The sequence below is a fragment of the Alexandromys fortis genome, unplaced genomic scaffold (assembly GCF_014885135.2).
Source record: "Alexandromys fortis isolate MF-2015 unplaced genomic scaffold, M_Fortis_MF-2015_v1.1 scaffold_78, whole genome shotgun sequence".
NCBI classification, from domain to species: Eukaryota; Metazoa; Chordata; class Mammalia; order Rodentia; family Cricetidae; genus Alexandromys; species Alexandromys fortis.
In genome coordinates, this window is record NW_026067977.1 from 2863770 (window position 1) to 2886605 (window position 22836).

Consider the following 22836-nt stretch of genomic DNA (forward strand, 5'->3'; position numbering starts at 1 on the left):
AACCTCTGTGTGATTCTTTGGGAGTTAACGGCTACAGGACTGGGAGGGACAGAAACCTCAGACAACAAAAATGTGGGGACCCCATCATTTGGTTACAGTACTAAAAGTAATATTTTCATCAAAACAAACTCAGAAGTGGTGGTACAGAACTCTAATTCCAGCTACTTAGGAAGCTGAAGCAGGGGGATTGCACGTTCAATGCTTGCCTGAGTTAAGAGTTCAAAGCTGGCCTAGTCTATTGCCATTGCTGTTTGGAGGCCCACCAGAACTTGAGGGAAAGACCCTGAAGACACCATACTCTGTTTGCAAGATGTAGAGAATCAAGCTGGGCCTTTGCCAGAAGCTTCTCCCTAATGGCTGGATTATAAGGCACCAGAAGGTGCTGTGAAGGCTGCTGGAGACCATTGTCATAAATAATATTATCCAACTGTAGACCCTGTGTGCTGCCTTCCAGGCAAGATCTGTGTGCCACACCCCTGGTGTAATAATGGCGTTATTGTTATGGTGAGGGGAGGGGCAATAGCTTTCTGGACATTAAGCCTGCTTCTTAGGATTGAATCCACATCTTTGACTGCAAACCCACTCAAAATCCTGTGGTTGGAGAGATGATAGGCCCTGGTGGGGAAGATTTTTCTGGCTTTTGTGAAATTGACATTACAGGACTGCCAAAATGCCCTCAAAATGTCCGTGTTGGTGTCTATAGATCTGTTCAGATGCCAGCAGCAGTCGGAGAAGCGTCCCTCTGCGGTGGCCAGCAGCGACTGCACAGACTCAGAACTGGCCCAAGTGCAGAGAAACAGTAGCTGCTGAGGGCTCACCCTTAAATGGGACATCTATGTCACCCCCCAGCAAGGCTTGAGAAATGCCATGGAATGGGGCAAGAAGGCAAGAGCAGATGGCAGGGGTGGGGCATCGTGGGCTGCCGTCTTCAGCTACAATATGATCAAAGTACTCTTGAGCTCTCGGAAGCTGTGCTCACTCTTACAAGATGGGGCTCATCAGCACCCCATCATGGACAGGAAATACTCACAAGTCCCCACTGAGCCCCAGGATTTATAGGCAGTTAATGGTTGTTGGGGACTAGAGGAGCGTTATCTTCAGTGGTAGAGCCACTAAAGGTGCCCATTCTCCTGCAACCGGCCCCTTATCCATGTTCCGGGATGGAACCTTTGTAGAAATCATTGTTTACACACACACACACACACACACACACACACACTCACACACAAAATGTCCCATGTGCATGAAAATATCACAACGAAACCAATCGTTATGGATAATTCATATATTCTAATAAAAAAAAACTAATAAAAAAATAAAGCCAACCTGGGCAACTTAGTGAGATCCAGCCTCAAAATAAAGTCAATCTAGCTCATTGGCAGGGCCCATGCTCAGCATGTCAGAGGCCTTCGGTTCAGTCCTCCAGACCAGTGGTTTTTGCTTTTAGAAAGAGTACTTTGCTAAGGCTATATGGAGAGAATGTTTCAAAAGTCATGACAGATCCCTGGAGCTGAGAGGCATTAAGAAAATGCCCAAAGAAGCCATCCTCTCTAAGAGCACTTGGAATCCCCAGCCAGCGTGCAGGTGTGTGATGCTGTGGACCTTAGTGACCTTCAGAAGTGGGAGGTGCAGGGGTTCTGAAGTCTCCTCCTGATGCCATCACCAGAGCCATCATCTGAAGTGTGCTTGTCGGAGGTAAACGCTGCACCTTGGATCCCAGAACATAGTAATACCAACTACTCCCCAGCTTTTCACAGCCAGGGACCCATGCCTACCCACCCCAGCCTGCCCACATGTTCTCCCTTAGGATCTTTCTGTGACCTTGTTCTAGCAGACTTCCTTCTGTGTGTAGTGACAGAGGTCACCAATGTGTTGTTTACTTCCTGTCTTCTCCAGGGAGTCTGTCTTGTTCTGGCCTGCGTTCTCCGTACCCAGCGAGTATTTACGTATCCACAAGTAAATCAGTGGACTGAGCTAAGGAAGACATCCAGACGTGAGTGACCCGGGGGTGGGTCCGTGCAAGGCCACAGCATGGAGCTCATTCCTGGAGTGGAAGCAAGTTCCTTGACCACAGAAGAGCGGGCTGACTAGAATCACATGACAGGTGGGTCCCACCTGCTTTCTTCCCTTGGATTTTCGCTAACCCTTAGGACGGCTCCACACAATTGATAGAGGAACAGCAGAAAAGTTCAAGAGCCTGGACCGCTGCAGGCCCTGCTTGGAGCCGGAGGACAGAGATTCATGAAGGGACACCAGCAACCGGGTGGGCCGTCTGTCAGTGTGTGGGTCCTGGTCCAGCCAGCTGGAATATTCTCGGGCAGCAGGCTGATACCTGGCCTTCCCTGAACCTATCTCCATTCCCCTTGTCAGACAATAAGAACCGGAGCAAGGAAAATCAACCACTTGGAAAAGCTGAAGGGAGCTGTCCCCGGGGGAGGTAGGAAAGATGAAATGTTTGCTTGCATGCACCTGGGGTAGGAGCTTTTTCCTCTGATGCGCGAGCTGCCGGTCTGCTTTGATGGCCTCTCTGTTAGCAGAGGGTCCTGGCAGCTGGCCGAGGAACCGCCCTGAGAACCAAATCAGCAGGCGGGAATGAAGCCAGGGCTCCCTGGGCCACCTCAGGGCAAAGAGACCTGTGGGTTCTTTAGGAAGAAGGCCACTTTCTGGGCCACAGCATCCAGCTCACTCGGGTTGGCTGACTGAAGGAGGTTGCTCTTTGGGACAAAATAATGCTTCAGGAAGTGCTGGCTCACACATCTATGCAGCTTCCGGGCCAGGCGCAGGAGCCCTTGGTGGAAGACCTGCCAGTCCTTGAGGTTTGGGTATTTCTCACAGGTCCAGAAGAGCACGGTCTGAGGAGGAAAGATGGTGGGAACGAGTTGAGTTTTCGGGGCTCTGGGAGGAGGAGCAAGGCATTCTGGGAAAACTGGATTCACCAGGAAATCCATGATCCATTGCCTCACCCGGGGCCTGGAGCTTGACTAGCTGGCTGACACCTCCCAGTTACTCTCTCTCCCATTCTTCTATGCTCTCCCAGAGAGACATACTCCCTGCTCCGAGTAGAGGCCCTCTGCCTTCTAGCACACAGGGAACACGGAAGCCCTCCTGTCCTGGACCAGAGACTTCTGCCATCATGGTGGTCTCCTCTTTCCGTCGCTGCATCTGCCACTTTCTCACGGGCCTCTGCCTGGGTCTCTAGGACTCCTGGGACCCCCCTCTTTGGAGATGTCCTCCTGGCCTGGTCATTGTCTTCCTGCTCTCCCATGGCAGTCTCTGCTCCAGCAAGTCCTGGTGCCTTGCTAACTTCCTCTCCTCTCACTCATTCCCTGCCTCCCTCTACTCTTCAAACAAGGAGTCTTCTGCCATTAATCCTGAATACTGCTCTCTTAGCCCAAGATCTCCCAGCATCAAAAGGCAGGGCAGGCGCTTTCCAGCCTCACACCTCTCATCAGAGGGTCAGACAGTCGACTACACCCTGCCTTTCTAACTGCTGCTCTTTTGACCCCTAAGCCAATGCTCTTCCAGACTTTCTCCTCCATTCCATCTCTGCTCTGCACCCACCTATGTCTGCTCTGCCTTGGAGTTTCTAAGGAGACCCCTCCTCCCCACCTGCCCCTCCCCTGCCTGGTGCTCTGTGCCAGCTTCCCTCCTTCTTAGTAAGATGGCGGACTCACACGGCACCTTCTCCAGCCCAGAATCTGCTTCTGACCTGCTTAGTCTTGGGTATGGAAAAGTTCCCTCTATTCCAACATGCCCAGACTGAACTCGTGGCCTTTCTCACAAACCTGCTCTGCCTCTAGACCTGCTTAGCCAGCCAGCTGTGCCAGACACAACCTGGGGCAGCATCCTCCCTGTCACTCACAGTCCAACCTGGCTCATCTTCCTGCTTATTGGTCTCTCAGCCCTGCCACTGGGCTTCTATCCCCACCCACTGCCCTCCCCATCGTGTCTCACCCTCTTTGGCAGTCTAAGCTGTCTGTGCTTATTCCAGTTACCAGCCAATCTGTAGGGTTTTTGTTGCTTATTTTTAAAGTATAAATCTTCATGATTTTTGTTTGTTTGTTTGTTTTTTAATCTAATTAACAGTTCCTCTTACTCTTGGTTAACTAAGGTACAAAATAGGTCTCACTATGTAGCCCTGGTTGGCTTGGAGCTGTGTAGACCAGGCTGGCCTCATATTCACAGATAACCTCCTGCTTCTGCTTCCTGAGGGCTGGGCTTAAAGGTGGGTGCCACCCCACCTGGCTGAGAATGCAATTCTTAGCACGCTCCATGAGGTTTGGCCCCTGCCTTGCTTGCCAGCCTTTCGACAGACACAGGTATCAAGAACAAGATGGAACCAGCCCAAGTGGCAACGGTGGCTGGCCAGGGCACACAGGACACAAAGATACAATGGAGAACTGTTCGTCCAGAAAGAATGAAACCCTGTCCTCTCTACATCTAAATGGCTGGAAGCAAAATGGAGGGACATGTGTTAAGTAAAATGAGCCAGGCACAGAAGGACAAACACGGCACGGTGCTTCTCACAGTGAAAACTAAGAAATGAAATTGATCTGAGTATGGTGTGCTGAGGACCAGGAATTTGGGGAAAGGGTGGGGCAAAGGGGGGCAGTGCAAAGGGAGGTTGGATGTGATTGGTGCGCCCTGTGCACACATGTAAAAACGTCACGCCAGACCCAATTAGTATGCACAATTAAACATGGCAATCAAAAATAAAATCATCAATTTTAAGAAAATGTATATTTAAAATCCTGGATTAATGAAGAGCACTTGCTGCTCATTCAAAGGACCTGAGTTCATTTCCCAGTACGCCTTTCAGGTAGCTCACAATGGCTTGTAACTCCAGCTCCAGAGGATCTGATGCCCTCTTCTGGCCTCCTCAGGCATCTGTACATATGTGGTATATACTCACATAGACAGACATACACACACACATAATAACACACATTTGATATTTTAAAAAGTGGATAATCTCTTCAACTAAAGTGGACCTGGGAAAACTAGGGAGGCAGGGAGGAGGGAAGGAGGGAGAGAGAGAATACTGTGTGCATGCACACACAAAGAATAAAACTAACCACATCTCTCAGATGATACAAAACCAACTCAAAATCGATCATGGGGCTGAATTATAAGACTTGAAATTATGGAACTGAAGAAAGCGGGGACATGCTTCATGAGACTGTCGATAACAGGCAGTGGTTTTTCAGAGAAGACCCAACAGCATGGGGGCGGGGAGGAAGGGAACATAGATGCTTGTGAACACACCGAACTCAGAGGCGTCCTCTCTACAGAGCCGTCACCAGGGTGAGGTGGCGTGTGAGGGAATGTTAGCAAGCTGTACTCCTGAGGGGGTTGATATTCAGAATAAACACAAAACTCAACAGCCAAACAACAACAACAAAACCACCATGAAAAGCGGATAAATAAGAGGAAGTGCCATTTCTCCAAAGAAAACGCACAGATGGACAACAAGCAGATAAGTCAGTCTTCGGGGAAATGCCAGGCTACCGTTTAAAAGACAAAATGAGCTAGGTGTTGGCAGTGCAAGCCTTTAATCCCAGCACTCAGGAAGCAGAGGCAGGTGGATCTCTGAGTTCCAGTCTAACCTGGTCTAAAGAGTGAGTTCAAGGACAGCCAGGGCTACACAGAGAAAACCCTGCCTCAAAAAAGAAAAAAAAGGGGGGGGGGGCAAAAATGGTGTAAAATGAGAAGACAGTAAGGACAGGGGAACTAATATAAATTAGTGTGACTTTTGTGGAAAACAGATTGGAGGTTCCTACAAAACTTAAAATTCAGGTATTCATACTGAGAAAATGAAATTAGAATATTAAAGAGATACTGATACTCTGGTTATTTTGTAGTATTGTTCACAGTAGCCGAGAAAAAAAAAAAAGACCAACCTAGGTACCTACTAATAGAAGAACAGAGAAAATGTGGTTCACCTGCATGATGGACGACTACTCAGCCACACACACACACACACACACACACACACACACACACAAAATGAGTGGAATCCCGCCCTGTGCGGCAGCGTGGAGGGAACGGGGAACTTATGCTGAGCGAGATAAAGGAAGTGGAAGACAGACACCGCATGCTCCCAGTCACATGTGCGCTAATATGGAGGGTCTCACAGAAGCAGAGGGGAAAACAGCGCTTATGAGAAGTTAGAGGGAGGGGGAAGGGTCAGAGGAAGGTTGGGTGGTAATATAAAAACTACAGGGGGGGATAGTTCAAGCCTCGCCAGCACAGCAAAGTGCCTGAGGTTGACAGACAGCGACTCTTTCTGTTTTGAAATACCCAGAGGCGTTCGAAGGCTACCGACATGAAGACGAAAGTTTGAGGAGACACGCTGGTCACTGCGGCTTTCCGTGGCGGATGTCAAACTATTAGGTGACATAGGGTGTTTATTTGTACAATAGATCATCCCTAATGTTGAATCAGAACCAGAAGGGAGGAGAGAGAGGGGCAGAGAAGACGAGGAAGGGAAAGGGCAGTCAGGGAGGGAGGAGAGAAAGCTCTGGCATGACACACAGCTGGGGTTTACAATGCTCCCTGAGCAGAAACACACACTGTGTGGAAACCCTGGGACTGAAAACAGTTCCCACGGCCCCCTCCCGATCCCATCACACATGGGGACCCACCTAGAGACAGTTGCCCTGATTCCCCCCGCCACACCCCGTGCTCACCTGCAGGTGGTGGGTGGTGATGACTGGCCTCTTCCCTGGACACCACACATCCTCCTTCAGCTGCCTCAGGACCTGAAAGCACCGCTTGCGGCAGCCCCCATCCTCATCCAACTGCTCCAACAGCATCTGCTCCGCCTGGGGGAAACTCAGCTGCCAGTGATAGCTGGACCGGGCCACCAGGTTGAACCCAAATGACTGCAAAAAGAGAAAGAATTGGGAAGGAAATGAGTGTGCATAGCTTGAGGGACCCATGGCCCCCAGCGTAGGGTATGTCTGTGAGATGGTGTATTATTCGGCCAACAAAAAAAGGTTCAAATCTAGGCATTCACAGAAATGGATGGAATTGGGGTCTAAGGTGTAAAGGGCAGCCATGCAGAAAAAGACAAACACATACTGCGTATTCTCACTCACATGTGGATGGCAAAACACAGAGGCCAAAGGGCAGCGTGGAAAAACACAAAGCATTTTGAGTTCACACAGGGGGCAGGGGAGGCTCAGACCCACTTTAGGCAGCTGCTTCTGCCCGTGTCAGAGTCCTTGAGGACTTAGCAGCCTTTCCTGGGTCACAGGACTCTGTCCCATGCTCACATGGCAGGCCCAGGGTTCCTGATGAGAAACCTGCACTTCTGGTAAGCGCAGGGGTGATACCGCCGCTTGAGTGGGGCACACGCCTTAAAGCAGCAGCTCTAAGGAAGCCTCTGCTTCCCCAGTAAGCTGTTACGTTGTCAGTAATGAGATCAGCACAGCCATTAGCACTCTGCAGAATGAGACCCCCGCCTGGCCACCCGTACCTTGATGCACTCCACTCTCTCTGGGGGAGGCCACCGCTTCAAACACCTAGGCCACTGGGCTTTCTCAGACCAGGCCGTGGGGATCTCCACAGTAGGGGCCAGCTCTAGCTCCACCTGGCCTGTGGACGTTTCCATGGCAACCCAAACAGCAGCTCGGTTGGTTAGCACGCTGACCTTGCCTGATGGGAAAGCAACCAGAGAGACACTTGATAAAGAGGAAGAGCGCCCTTGCTTTACACTAGCATCAGGGCAGATGGTCTGGGTAGCCTTCAGTGTGACTGTCCCACGGTGTCGGTTCTACTGACACCAGACAGTCAGTCATTGTCACAGCCTTGCTGGGAAAGTTCATGGTCAGTGGGTCTTTCCTTTTTCTCCCCACTACTCCAGAGCTTTTCAGCACGCTATTGTAGAGGGTGTGTGTGTGTGTGTGTGTGTGTGTGTGTGTACATGCGCACACTGCATGCATATGTGTGTGTGCATATGTGTGTGCGAGCGTGTGTGTGTGTGTGTGTGTGTATACGTGTGCACACAAGCATGCATATATGTGTGTGAGCATGTGTGTGTGTGTATTGCAGAAGATAAGAGCCCAGGGTCTCACACACACTGATCACAATGCCTCCGAGCTATAATCCCAGCCCAGAGGTTTTCTTTTTAAGAGATAGATTCTTTCCAGAAGGCTCAACGAAGGGAAGCCATGGGAAAGATGGCAAAGGATCATATAGGCTACTGTGAGATGGAGTCTAACACTTATAGGCCTGCTCTGTTTCACCCGAGCACGCCGATGCTGGTCTGAGAGAGAAGGCAGGCGAGAGCAAGGACTCTCTGATGTCAGGATTTTGCTGAAGAGTGACCCTCGCCCAGTGCTCCAGCAGAGGATGACCTTGAATTTCTCATCCTCCCATCTCCACCTGGCAGAGTGCAGGGATCAGAGGTGTGTACCAATGTATCTGATGGATAGGGCTGGGGTTAGAATCTGGGCTGTTCTGCGTGCCAGGCAAATAGTCTATCAACTAAGCTGCATGTTACCCAAGCCTAAAACGGCCACAAGAATTAAATGACCCACCCAAGCACTTTCTGTAAAGTTAACATCCATGAGACATGACCAGGATGGAGGCTTTCAGAGCTGTTCTGTTGGGACAAGCAAACAGTTACAAATGTATCATCTGACCCTGAGTCCTGCAGCCTGTGTAATTTTCATAATACATATGTGCCTGTCTATGTCTCACTCAGCAAAGGCTGCACACGGTCTGCCAGGCAAGGGCACCATCATTTACTGGGCCAATTTTCTTGAGTAGTCATTTAGGTTTTTTTTTTTTTTCTAATTAGTTACTATTTTCCAACCCAGGGCAGAGGATAGTCTTGGCCATTTTTCTTTGTGTGTTTGTAAAAAGTTTATTTGTTGAATTGCCAAGGAAGCACATCATAGAGAATAAATAACAGGCAAATGGCGCTTTAAAAACAAAACAGTGATTTCTTTTTTGCTCCCAAGAACAGCACAAAAATGCCTGTTTCACCCGCCCCACCCTTCACCCAGTAAGAGCACGCTTCTCACGCTTCACACAGCTGCTAATCGGGTAGGCGTTTTTAATATGCTTTTATCGTTGCTGGGATTCTTTGTCGTTACTGTTTTGTTTTAGACTTTATTTTAAATTACGTGGTGTGTGTGTGTGTGTGTGTGTGTGTGTGTGTGTGTGTGTGTGCTGTGTGACTGTATGTATATACATACCCATGCAGGTATCCCGGGAGGTCGGCTGTGGTGTCAGATCCCGTGGAGCTGGAGTTACAAGGGCATGTGAGTTACCTGAGGTGGGAGCTAGGAACTGAACTCAGGTCCTTTTGTAAGCACAGCCATGGCTCTTAAAACTGTGCATTTCTCCGGTCCTGGCAGCTGACTGTTTAATTTTAAAAGACAGGGCCTGACTCTGTAACACAGGCTGGCCTTAAACTTGTAGTAATCCTCCTGCCTCAACTTTTCCAGTGCTGGAATTACAGGCATGCACCAGTCACCATGCCTGGCAATCTGGTAGAATTTTTAATATTTTTAAAATCGACATTTCCCTTTTTTAAAATCGTTTATATTCTTCTCCCCAAATCCCTGTTTCTGGATTTTTGTTTGTTCGTTTGTTTGAATCTGCTTTGCTTTGTGTGTCATTATTTCTGTTGCTCAGCTCATCTTTTTTCCTTCCTGGTGTATAACTACTTCTGCAATTAAGGAATTTAGACAGTTTTTACACATGTGCATGGTGTGTATGTCTGTGCATTTATGCATGTACACATGTCACCCTGTGCTGTGCCTTCTGTGTTCACAGTTGTCGAGGTCAATGGGTCCTAAGGCTTCAGGGCTGCGGCTGCAGGAGGCTGGCACTTTCCAAGCATGCGCTCTCTACACCCTGTGTTCAGTCAGATGCTCCGAGTACACAAATGTCCCGATAACCAAGGTGGGGGGCAGGGTTGGGTGGGGATGGGGGGGGTGAGTAATGGCTGCTATAAATATGTACACTGAGGTTTGGGAAGGGCACAAAACCCACAGCCTAAGTTATGTCAGGGCAGTAATTTCTGGTAATTTCTAAGTCCCGGAAGTGTTCCCTAAGAATGAATCCCTACCCTGTGGATTTCATAAACAGACTAGCAGGTCACCCCGCCCCTCATCCCCCACTGCCACAGTGTAAAAGAAAACTGGCTACCGTGTCCCTTGTGGCTTTACTTGATCATCAGCTCACCTGAGAGGTGACAGGTTCTCACTGCGTTTTCTACCAGCGTCCGGAACACCTGGAGGACTTTGGCAGGCACGATGTCCCCCTCTATGTTCACGTCTGCCTGGTGCCACTGCCACAGGGTCTTCATGAACTGCTAGGTCTCCAGCCACTGCTGCAGGCCCTCGGGATCCCGCAGAGGGCAGGTGAGCTTGGTGCCCTGCAGGTCGTAGTAGCGCCAGCGCTGTGCCCGGGCCGCCTTGTATCCCGCAAGGCCTTTCAGTGGGACTGTGACGTGGAACAGGCTGGGGGCCAAAACCTGGGGTTAGAAAAGAGAGGGAAGAGATGAGCTCACCCACGGGAGTGGGGGTGGTGACACAGAGAGGTGCTGACCTATCCCACCAGGCAGCTTAAGCGACTGTCCAAGCCTCAGCAATGTGATGAGGCTTGCAGAAAAGAGACCAAGGGATTACTGAGAATTACGTCTTTTTTTTTTTGTTTTGTTTTGTTTTGTTTTGTTTTGCCATTAACCCATCTCTGAGGCTGTGGCAGAGGAGGTGACTTAAGGAGTTCTGGGTTTTGTAAGACCTCAAGTTAAGTATGAAGAACACTCGGAATCCTGAAGGGACTTGTAGTTTAAGAGAGAAGAAGGGGAAGGGAAATGTATCCACTGAGCCACATACAGCTCAGGTCTCTGGCTGTGCCTCTTCCTTCTCCGAGGTCAAACAAGAGATAACTTTGTTTACTCCTCAGTGAGCAACCTAAGGCTCAGAGGGGCTTGCAGGTTCCTCAGGGACGCTGTCAGCAAGCAGAAGAGTGGAAATTTTCATTGAGTTCTTTTGGCAGCTTGTTCAGCGGTTCTACCCTGGGCTAGTTCTGCAGCAAGAAAGATGTCCTGGGATAGCTGAACGCTCCGATGTGAAAGAGAGAAGGTGACAGATCTTTGAAGTGCCACCCTTTCTCACTGCCCATCACAATGACCCAGGGTCAGTCTGCATGACTAACCCTTGCAGAATCAAAGGTGAAATGAAAGCCTGTCTGTCTGGACAATGTGAGCCATTGAGTTGATTCTGTGTTTAATGGAAAAATGGATGTAAATCCACCCACTCCCACTCTCTGGGAACCAGTTAAGCGGTGACCAGGAAGAAAGCAGACACAGTAGACACACAATGCCAAAGACACAGTAAACTAGTTGGCACTGCAGATCTGCCAGAGGGACCCTGAACTCTGGCTGGACCCGGGGAACTGGCACCCTCTTTGTCCATTCAGCCACATCTTTCTTCTTTGAAGAAAGTTATGGGGAATGCAGCAATAGTTGCTTTGGTCTGGGCAGTGACCAACTGAGCTGATATTGCATCACTTTCCGAGAACATTTGATGGTATAGACGATGGCACCGTATACCTTCCGGCATCCTGATGCTGGATTAAATAGGGGGGACAAACCCCTAAACGACAGATGCATTTGGATGCATTTGCACATGGGTTCATGAGTTCAATGGTGGAGCTGCCCAGATGACTCTGACCATACAGTGCTGGCCACTTAAGCATGGGAACCTGAGTTCTGGTCACCAGCTCGCACAAAAAGTCAGGTGTGGAGCGCATGCCAGTAATCACAGCACTGGGGAGGCAGAGGCAGGAGGATCCCTAGGACTTGACCACTATCTAATATAGCTTCTGGACTCTCTTAGCACATCCACACACGCGGAGCAAACACTTGAACAGGTACAAAAGCATCCACCCACACCCACATCCCCAACAACGTCAAATGCACCGCTAGCTACACAAATGGTGTTCGATAAGTACATACTTATCAAATTTAGTTCAAGATGAAAATTAAAGCCATTTTATGTCTCTGTCTCTCTCTGTCTGTCTCTGTCTCTCTGTCTCTGTCTCTCTCTCTCTCTTCAGGGTCTCCTGTATCTCAGGCTGGTCTCAGGTTTGATGTGGCTCTGTGGTGGTTTGAATGAGAACGTCCCCCATAGGCTCAGGTCTTTCCAGTTTGTCCCAGTTGGTGGCATTCTTTGAGGAGGTAGTATGGAGGAAGCATGCCACTGCGAGCTGACTTTGAGAATTCAGAACCTGGCTCTGCCTCCACTTCATTCTGTGTCGTATTTGTGGTTGAAGATGCTTTCTGCTCCTGCGGCCACACCTGCTGCTTGCTGCCGTGTTACCAAGTTACCATCATAATCAGCTCAAGAATTATTTCTCCCAAAGTTTGCTTTGATTGCAACATTTTATCACAGCAACAGTACAGTAAACAGCAAGCTAATACAGAAATCAGAGGTGACCACACATGTCTCATCCTCCTGCCTCCACTTCCCAAGCGCCAAGATCACAGGTGTGCGTGCTGGAGATCAAACTCAGGGCTTCGGCAAGCACTTTACCAACTGAGCCATATCTCCAACCCTATTTTAAAGCTTAATAAACAGCACAAGATGCTAGTCAACACAGGATATGTTTTGAACTATCAATCTAACTGGGACCATAGCAGGGAACTCTTATGGTCCAGGTCAGGGGAGAGTGATACAGTCTTGTTCTCTCTAGTCCTGGGGTTGTATTTGCCTGATTGACACTAGCCAGGGGAGGAAGAGGTGGGCAAGTGTTCTCAAATGACAGGATCAAACCCAGCTTTACAATCTTCCTCCTAGAATAAGTTTCCTGAAATCTGACTCTGCCTCAAAACCCACAGATCTTTGAACCCTGCATCCAGCAGCCTGGGACGCACTGGGCCCAGTATAGATCTTGGTGGCCAGGCTCATTCTTCAGAGGCCAAATGTGCGTGGACTGGATGCTGGGAATGAAGCAACCAATTAGCATGGCCTTAAAACCAAGGGTCTTACAGGCTGGTGGGGAAACAGGACATGTCGAACTAATGCGAAGTGAAAGAGATTTGTTTGCAGAAAAACTGTGACCAAAAATGGTGAGGATTCAGAGGGACACAGAACCTCCTTCCTGTTTCATAGCAGAGATGAGCACACAGTATGCCCACAGGCTGATCGCTGCTGACTGTCATGCATTGGTCCTGGTGTTTAGACTCGGTGGGACCCCTCAGCAGAGAGGGGCTACCCTGCACTCTGACAGTTCCTCAGAGCCATCTCTACCCTCTTGCTTCCCCTACCTGTACTCTAGAGAATGTCACCCATCAATTCCCATCACTTCTGTCTAGTTCCTTAGCTATTCAGTAGGCGTTTAATAAATGAGCAGCTGCCTGGCCTTGCTTTGACCATGAGGCAGCATGCTTCAGAATCAGAGTCTTTCGAGTTACGGCCTTAGGACCAAATAGGACTTGGTCAAGTACCTTGGCTTCCTCCACCCTAACCTCTGTGGTCTAGGAGTGTGGGGCTCTCGCAAGGGAAAACTTCATGAGGTGTGTGTATGAACAGTGCCTGGAGGAGACACTGTACTATGTTCTCAGTGGGGTGAAACCCCTCACACATGGAGTCCTTCTGATCCCAAGGCCTGGGAGCTTCCTGGAGCACCTCAGAGAGACCTGCTTACCTTAATGCTGTCGTTGTATGTGTTAGAGGCGGGCACGGCTTGGAATCGACTATCCTGGTGGCTGATCTCTGCCGTCAGATGGTGGATAATTTTCTGCACCTCTTCCACACTCTGAGAAATCTGCTGGCGCCTCAGGTCCACCTGGGTGTGAGGGGATCAGAAAAACAGTCACGGGACCCAAGGCACCAGCATAGGGGACAAGACAAAAGCACAGGAAAGCCTGCTCCAAGTTCAAAGCCAAAGTCTTGCCTCCCAGGACGCCAAGGGAGTTGATCTATTTAGGTCTGACGGTGACTGAAGGGACACTATTTCCTTCTAAAACATGTACGGTCACTTAATATTTATCCAGAACTAACTCCTAGGCAGAGGCTGGGGACATGATAGCAATCAAGGCAACAGTAAAGGTGGGAGGGGAGGTTTTGTACCGCACACCTGTAATCTGGCACGTTGGAGGTAAAAGCAGGAGGATCTGATGTTCAGGACCAGCCCTGACTCTGCCATGAGTTCAAGGCCAGCATGAGCTACGTGAGTCCCCGTCTCAAAAACCTTAGCAACAAATGCAATTGAGGTGCATGATGTGAAATCCAATAAAGAATCAATAAAAAGTTAAATTTGAAAAACAAAACAAAGCAAAAAAAAAACTTAGCAACGGATTAAACAGATGTTGTTTTCTGGTTGAAGACACATAGTTGCGCGTGTAGACTGTAATACCATACATACCAGTTTTGAAAAGTGTCATAAGGACTGCCGAGTTAGGATAAAGAGAAGTGGATATGGCGTGGTCAGAGAAGGTGACCTCTGAGTGAGTCATGGAAAGAGATCTGGAAAACAGATTCCCAAAATACTCAAAACAGCCAGATAAGAAAATCCCAAGTGGTAGAAAGACATTGGACCAATGCTAAGTCACCCATCACTCCAGACACCAGAGAGTTCCTACAGAGCCATCCCACATAGAGACAGAATGCAAGGCTAGGAACAAACCTATCTGCACAGGTTTCATGGCCCACAGAGTCAGCCCATTGACAAATATTTATTTGGCATTCACTGTATGCTGGGTACCGCTTCATGCTGGGTCCAGGAACAAGAGAGAGACATGACTGTGCTTACAGCGCTGGGGAAGCCATATGGAAGAGAATGCTAGCGTGGGGGCCCCCTCCCCGGAAAGTGTGGGGTGCTGCAGGATACAGAAGAGAGGGGATCCCTAATCTATATGCAGAGATCTCTTGGATATGTACAATTCCATATACAAAGTGCTCTCTCTGAGAAACAAATCTGTACTGTCCAGATGATCAATGCTACACTGAGTAGCAAGAGAGAAAGGAGGCCCCAACTCTACAGACCTGCGAACCTCACTGGAAACATCAAGTACATGTTTTCACTGAATGCCCACTTCTTGCTAGACTGAATATTGGTTGCATGGCAAAAGATTTACAGAGAGACTGTCAAGTGAAACAGATTGAAATTGACAAGGTCAGGAGCTGGGGAAAGACATGCACAGGATGCTGTGGATGCCAAGCAAAAGGACAGCTGTCTAAACTAGAGGCCAAGGGTCCTTCCTGGAGGTGGAAGGTAAGGTCAGAGGGAGTCAGCCAAGGGGCTAGGGGTCTGGCTCCGGTCCAGTGAATGAAGCCTCCATCAGTACAGAAACTGAGTGTGCAAGTCTCTAATCCTAGTGCTTTGGAAGGGGAAGCAGGAAGATCATTTGTGGCTTCTCAGCAAATCCTGGGATACATGGGACCTTGTCTCAGCGTGCATGTGTAGAGTGGCAAGTCCTAAAAAAAAAAAAAAAAAAAAAAAAAAAAAAAAAAAAAAAAAAAAAAGAGGCCAGTGGCTCCCAGGGTCTGTGGAGTTTCCCAGCCAGAATAGGGGAGCGAATGGGGACACATAACAAGTTCAGGAGGACCAAGGATCACCACTTCAAGAAGCTTGACCATGGAAACAAACAAATTAGGCAACATCAGGAGGGCCAGCAGCAGCTTCTCTCAAACTGACAGCCGGGCTTAGGCATGTTCAAACATGGACGGAAGTGTCGGTGCAGGAGGGAGAAGCCCACACACTGAGGAGAGGAGGGATTTCCCTGGAGGAAAGTGTCATGCAAATAAATCCCCAGGAACTCACCATAGCAAAGCTTCAGTTGAGAAGACTAGGAAAGCTAGGGGAAAGGGAGGGGGTGGTGGGGATTGAAGACATTTCCTGCTTGAAATCAGTTTTCTTCACAGGGTAGGAGAGGAGGCAATATGCAACAAGAAGCTGGAGAGGGGGCAGGGACCAGATTCCAGGCAGTAGACTAGACCAGCTTCCCAAGGGATGAGGGATGAGGGACAGCTTGGGTACTTGTGTAAAGAGCCGGGAGGTGGTGGCGCAAGCCTTTAATCCCAGCACTAGGGAGGCAGAGGCAGGCGGATCTCTGTGAGTTCGAGACCAGCCTGGTCTACAAGAGTGAGTTCTAGGACAGGCTCCAAAACCACAGAGAAACCCTGTCTCGAAAAACAAAAACAAAAAAAAAAGAGGGAAGTAAGGAATCATAGGCATGGTGAGGCCCATGAGGCTGTGGGGTGTGAGTGGGCTCAGCTGTTCAATAGTCTGAAGCCCTGCTTAACCCTCCAGGTCAGGCGGAGGCTCTCAGTTTGGGGTACACTAGGGCTAGGAAAGAGTTGGAGGGGTGTTAGCTGGGTGGGGTTTTCATCATTAAGTTGGATTTTTCAGCCTGAGGATGGAATGCACATAGCCAGGCTGGTAGATTACAGGGCACTGAAAAGGGACAAATCTGCTAAACGGGTGTAGTGAGGGAAAATTACATAGAAGCATTACAAGTACCGCAATAAAGGAGCCATGCAAGATGTTCTGACTCGGTAAAGCACCGTGGTCATCAGTGGCTAGGAAGGGTGGCTGGGAGGGTGTGGCGCTGAGTAGCTAAATTCTCAGAAGGCATGGAGGGCCAAGGCTAACAATCCAAAACTCCCCAAATCTTTAAGCTCATGGATATGATTCCATAGAGTTTGAATGTGAAAAACCCAATGGAGACAAACACACACACACACTCACACACACACACACACACACACACACACACACACACACACTCATATTAATAAACTAAGTGTCCTAAGTTGATTTCTATTGCTATGTTAAAACATAAGCCAAAAATGTGGAGGAGGAAAGTGTATATTTGGCTTACTCACTCCAATCATATTCCCATACCAGGGAAGTCAGGGCAGGAACTCTAGCAGAGACCTTGAAGGAAGCTGCTTACTGCCTTGCTCCCCATGGCTGGCTCAGCTACCTATCTTATATAGCCCTGGACCACCTGCCCAGGGGCGGAACTGCCCACAGTGGGCTGTACCCTCCCACACCAATCATCAATCAATAAAATGCCCCACAGACTTGCCTACAAACCAATCTGATGGAGGCGTTTTCTCAATCGACGTTCCCTCTTCAAAATGACTCTAACTAGGCCAGGCATGGTGGCACACGCCTTTAATGCCAGCTCTTAGGAGACAGAGGCAGTAAAATTCCTGAATTTGAGGCCAGCCTGATCTACAGAGCGAGCTGAAGGGCAGCCATGGCTATGCAGAGAAATTCTGTCTGAAAAAAAAAAAAAAAAACAGCAACAGGACTCAAGCTTCTGTCGAAATGGCAAACCCGAATCAGCACACTAAGATCTGTTATATTGTTGGCTCTGGGAGCAGGGATGCAAAACACCCCAGGGAACAGCCTTCTTCAGAACAAAAAAATTCAACAAAACTTCTTCTCTGTGGGTGAGCTTGACCACGAACTGGACCGTGACTGGGCAGAGCAAGACTGAACACACCCTGGAAGGTAGCTATCATCACTCATTATCCGGGAGCTTAGCTCACCGTCCTTGTGTGTTCTGATCCGCAGTCGTGAAAATCAGACCGGAGGACTGTGCTGTCTGGAAGCTAAGACTACAAAGTCTTCTTGGGCACTTCTTACACTTAGGTGCCTTAAACTTAGAATTATTCCAGCTTCAGAAATCATGTTATTCGTTGTCACTTAACAGAACAGTACTGGAGTAGCAGGTGGCTCTCCTATGTCACACTGGCAATTAGTAGAATTAGACCACATGCATGCACGGGGTTTCCAATGCCATTTTCCAGCACTCTCTGCCACACCCTCAAGAACCCGAGTGCTGTGAGTGGAGCCCACCCCTTCTCTTCTTCCATGTAACAGCAGTCTAGAGCTGCCATTGGTGGGAGCTCCAGACTATTCCTGCATCCCACAAGCATGCTAGGGTAACACAGCAGGGGCCAGACAGTGATGCAGGCATGGACCAGAGCCACAGGCAGGCTGTCCCTGCAGTGCCTAGGCTGCTGAAGCTGGGTACAACTTTATCAGGTAATATCTGCTCTACCCCCACATTACTGGTCACACGCACAGGGACAGGCTGTTATGACGACAGCATCCCTGAGCAATCTACAGCCTCCAAGTGCTCTGTGCTGGGGTTCCCAGGCCAGGCTCAGGTTGCAACCTCAACCTAGACCCTGACAGCCCCCCTCAACTATTGCTCTCCACTTCTCTTGATTGAACCTAGGGAGACAGAGCAAGAAGGTTCAACGTCTGGGTGAGGAAATGCAGAGATGAGCCCTGAGGCCGACTGCAGAGCCATTTTGATAAAAGATGGAGGCCTTTCTACAAGGGCAGGCCCCTCCAAGCCCAACCCTAGAACCCCTTTTCTTTACAGTCTTTCAAATGTCAGCAGGTCAGCCATACAGTCTCATCACCAACTGTCTTGCAGGCAACAAAAAGCTTGAAAAGAAACAGAAGGAGGAAATGGGATTCTTGAAGAAAATGCACTCAAAAGCGTAACCAATCCGAGCTTGATCCAGGTTTTATCCACCACCTCTGCCGATAAATTCAATGGACCAAAAAGGGTCCCTTCTCTTTCTCAAGGGCTGCATTTGTGGGTACGGCAGATCCCAGGCAGAATTGAGCCACACTGAATCAAACAGGCACACGAGGCTGGATGCTCCAAGGTCACCTGGGGCAGCAGATGACGCCTTTGAGCCACAACTTTCCAGGTCCTCAGTCTCCTCTCCAGGTGTGTCTACGTGCCCGCCCACAAGTCCCTGTCTCATCCGAGGCTCCCTCCCCTCCTTCCCAGCCAGAGCTTCTGGGCTATTGTTGACACACAAGTCCTTTGCTGCTATTAATAGTTCAGGTTTGCGAATAATTTACTGTTTCAAATATAAATGACTAGGGATTCAAGACTGTTCCCTGTAACAACACCGTGCTGACTCACGGGTGTCGCAATCCTCTTCCTTGAACTCCATGGAGGGCCAATTAAGCAGCGTGCGGGAAAAGTTGTTCGGGGCCTGGCTGTACCGAGAACAGGTGGTCGGCATAGATGAGCATCACCCAGGTGGAGGGCAGGTTGGGACAAATGGCCGAGAACGTCCTCCCAGACAGCATGAAGTTGGGCTGTTAATCTCGGAATTGCTTTAAACCCAATCATCAATTAAAACAGAATAGAAACCCTCCCTGTTCTCTAGAGCCTGCCAGTTTAAAGAGAGAAAGCCTTATACATTTACTGAAAGACACAGAGGGAACAGTGAGCCTTCTCTGCTCAATTCTGTGAGGAATGCCTACACCTCCTGGTGTTTGTGGCTTCAAATGCAGCAACAGCAGCAGCAGCAGCAGAAGCAGCAGCAGCAGCAGCAGCAGCACTGTGGATCTGGGGTTACTCAGTCCTTCTAGGGTACCAGGCACTTCATATGAACAGGAGTACCGGAGCCTCCTTTATTGTAGCATTCGCTAATGGTTCCCATTTTATAGATGGGGAAATTGAGGCTCAGGGAGCAGCTTGCACCGAAGTTAGGAAGTTATAGACAGGCCGTGTTTGCCACCTTGGATTCTGACTAACGAGGTGGGTGGGTAAACTGGGTTTCCTCCAGGGCTTTGTGTCTTCCTCTGTGGAAACCTGACACACCCTCCAAGCCCTCCTCTCCATTCCTCTTTCTGTGGACCACTTCTCCCAGCAGAGCCAAGCCCCTTCCTTTTGCTCTGCAGGGCTCTCATTGCCACCCTGGGTCTTGTGTGCACTGCAAACATCACTCGGTGACTACACAGGATGTCCCCTTCTTCCAGGGGAGTTAATACAGAATTTGCAGGTGTGGCCGGCTGTCCCTTAGGTAGCCCGTTTAGCAGACCACAGCTCTAGTCCTGAGCTTCTCCAAACCACAGAGCAGGATTTGACATAAAGCAGGGGCTTCTGCATGTGTCTGTGAGATAGAGGACTTTAGCAGAGGAGAGATGGCCTCTGGGCCCAAGCAGCTGTGCTGAGACCTCAGTACCTTCCCCATATAGCACTGGACTCTAGCAAAAACCTTTCATCTCTACGAACGTCTTTCTTCCTCCGCAGAAACGGAGGTTCGCTGACAGCTACATAGAGTAAGTGTTTCCTGCACCTCAACCTATCACAGTTTCTCCTCATCTTCAGTGAACTCCGAAGGGATCAGGCCACATTTGTGCAAGACACTCTGGGAATATGGAAGGAAAGAAATGTGCCCAGGACATTGTTGGTCCCTCTAAAAAGGTGGAAGGAATTAAACCTTCCAGGGTGCAAGTCAGCAACCAAAGCCATGCTCGGAGGAGACAGTGTTCAATCAATAAACAGTATCAGCTTCAGAGTTCCCAGGATTGCAAAGTGCTCTCTGCCTAGGTGTTAGGGGAACCTTTAAGCCAACTCTGAGCTAGTGAGAAGGATTAAAATTAAAAAAAAATAATAATAATAAGGCTGGGCGGCCGTGGCGCACGCCTTTAATCCCAGAATCAGGAGGCAGAGGCAGGTGGTTCTCTGTGTGTTCGAGGCCAGCCTGGTCTGCAAGAGCTAGTTCCAGGACAGGCTCCAAAGCAACAGAGAAACCCTGTCTCGAAAAACAAAAACAAATCCAGGTCTGAAGTTCTTTAGGACAAAGCTCTTACAGGGCACTTGTGGAGGCAGGTTCCCCTTCAGGGACAAGAGATGGAGCAAGGAAGGCTCTGTCAGACTGGGAGCAAGGCGCTCCAGCCTCTGAGAACTGACTGACACACATTCTAACGAACACTCAGCCCATGGTTTCCAGGCCAGACGCCAGACCAGTTGCTGTGTACCCTTACTCTTACTCCCCATGAGAGACAGAAATCCAGATTCCTGTGTTAGGTGTCAGAAATATCTGTGAAAGAAAACTCTAGAAAATGTTTATAGACCGAAGAGACCATGCATGAGCCCAGACTGGATTCCACATTGGGAATACCAATTACAGTTTCTGCTGGTGGGAACGCCCAGAGACCAGGCAAGTGAAATCACTTGAATGTCAAGCTAAGAAAGGTGGAATGTTGTTTTTCCAGAAAACACAGGACCCCAGGAAGATGCCCGTCAACACTGCTTCTGTGCAGGAGTGATGGGAAGTCACTTTGTTCGCTACTGTTTTTTTAAACGTAGATTTTTTTCCCTTGATGGTTTTGTCTAAAAAGTGCACTCAGGGCTCACTGTGATAACGATCATTGCTCTGTTTACATACAAAGGCCTGAAAGCCAGAGACCAGTCCCTACCTCTCAGCTTAAACCCTCTCGTTTAAACATTAACCGCATGCTTTAGAAGCTTCATGCGTGAGTGGAACAATGGGTCATCTTACATTAAATAATATTTAAGGTCCCTACAAAGTCCATCATCAGAAGAACCTACACTGGCCTTGAACTCACAGAGATCTTCCTACCTCTAACTGCTGGGCACTGGGACTAAAGCTGTGCACCACCACGACCAACTTACAAATGAAATAGTATCTTTTAAGGATGTATTTTACTCTTATTTTACATGTATGGGTGTTTTGCCTGCATGCAGGTCAGTGCACCACAAGAGTGCCTGGTGCCCATGAAGCTAACGCTCTTAGCTGCTGAGCTCTTCTTCCAGTGCCCAAATAATATAATAGTTTTTAAAACTATCAGTTTTGCGGTTTTAAAAAGTCTCTCTCTCTCTCTCTCTCTCTCTCTCTCTTTGAGGCAAGGTCCTATGTAGCCCAGGAAACCTTCAACTTCTGATCCTCCTGCCTCCACCTCTTAAATGCTGGCATCACAGGTATGTTCCATTGTGTCTGTGCCTGGCTGGCCATTTTCCAGTGACCGCATTCAGACCCTCGTTTTATGGCAATAAGTCTGAGGCTCAGATAGATTAACCAACCACATAAGTGTCAGCAATGGGCAGAGTCAGAGGTTTGTTCTGTATTTTATACCCAGCATTCTTCTGGGCACTAGAACCTCAGAGACCTTCTCCACATGCTGAGGCTAGTGGTCCTGTGTTCCCAAGGACCATCTTATGATCTCCAGAAGCAGGAGAATCCTTCTGGATCAGTGTCAGTGGGATGGAGAGGAAGAGGGCGTGCCCAGGAGAGGCCAGCCCCGGCTTACCTTACTCAGCAGGCAATCTTGTAAGTCTCCCTCTGGAAGAGACTTCATGGTGTCTTGGTCAATCCCCAAGATAGCAGCAACCTTCTGCTTCTTTTCACGATGGAGGACAAAGCTGGTGGGCAGCCTTCCCAGCAGTGTTACTCTCTGGATGAAACTTCTCTGGAATTGTGAGCACGGACCAGAGACTTGGCCTCTTCTGGCCGGCTCACTGCAGTTTTCCTTCCCAACATGAGCGAATCCGTCTGCCATCTTCCAGGGAATTACAGAAAGATTAAAAGGAGACTTGATGGAAATGAATTGGAGCCCACCTGGCGTTACCCGATGTTGGTTTATCCTGTCTTTTTTTATCCTCTTGTCCTGACACCAGGTGTACCTTGGCACCCAGTGTCTTTACATCTCCTTGTTCTTATCCTGTTGACAGTAAATATCCCCTGCCCTCCAATCCAGAAAATTCTGCAATTGATTTACTTCTTTACCATAAACAAACAAGAAATTGCAAACAAGCCATCTGGTGTCTCACCGTCATGCCCAGTGCAAGCCTTGTCAATCAGATGAGAGCCAGGATCAGCATTTGGAAAAGCACGAGCTCGTGCATACAGAGGCAAGCTTAAACAGACACAGAGAACACACACACACACACACACACACACACACAGAAAGGCAGGCTTACAGACAGGCACATACACGCAGAGGGAAGTAGGGCAGAGTCCTGCCTCTCACCTGCTGACCTTAGAATGTGATTTCCTTGTCCCACTTGATGGC

The 22836-nt window shown here is 49.0% G+C and overlaps 1 protein-coding gene across 1 annotated transcript; it reads right to left on the reverse strand.

Moving 5' to 3' along the window:
• Nucleotides 1-1270: 1270 nt before the first annotated feature.
• Nucleotides 1271-22728, reverse strand: Mab21l3 (mab-21 like 3). Its single transcript, XM_050157556.1, is given in 7 exon segments — nucleotides 1271-2852; nucleotides 6690-6884; nucleotides 7481-7659; nucleotides 10201-10492; nucleotides 13672-13812; nucleotides 22075-22323; nucleotides 22595-22728. Coding segments are annotated over 7 exon segments (1296 nt in total). The 5' UTR covers nucleotides 22601-22728; the 3' UTR covers nucleotides 1271-2618.
• Between the last annotated feature and the right edge of the window lie 108 nt (nucleotides 22729-22836).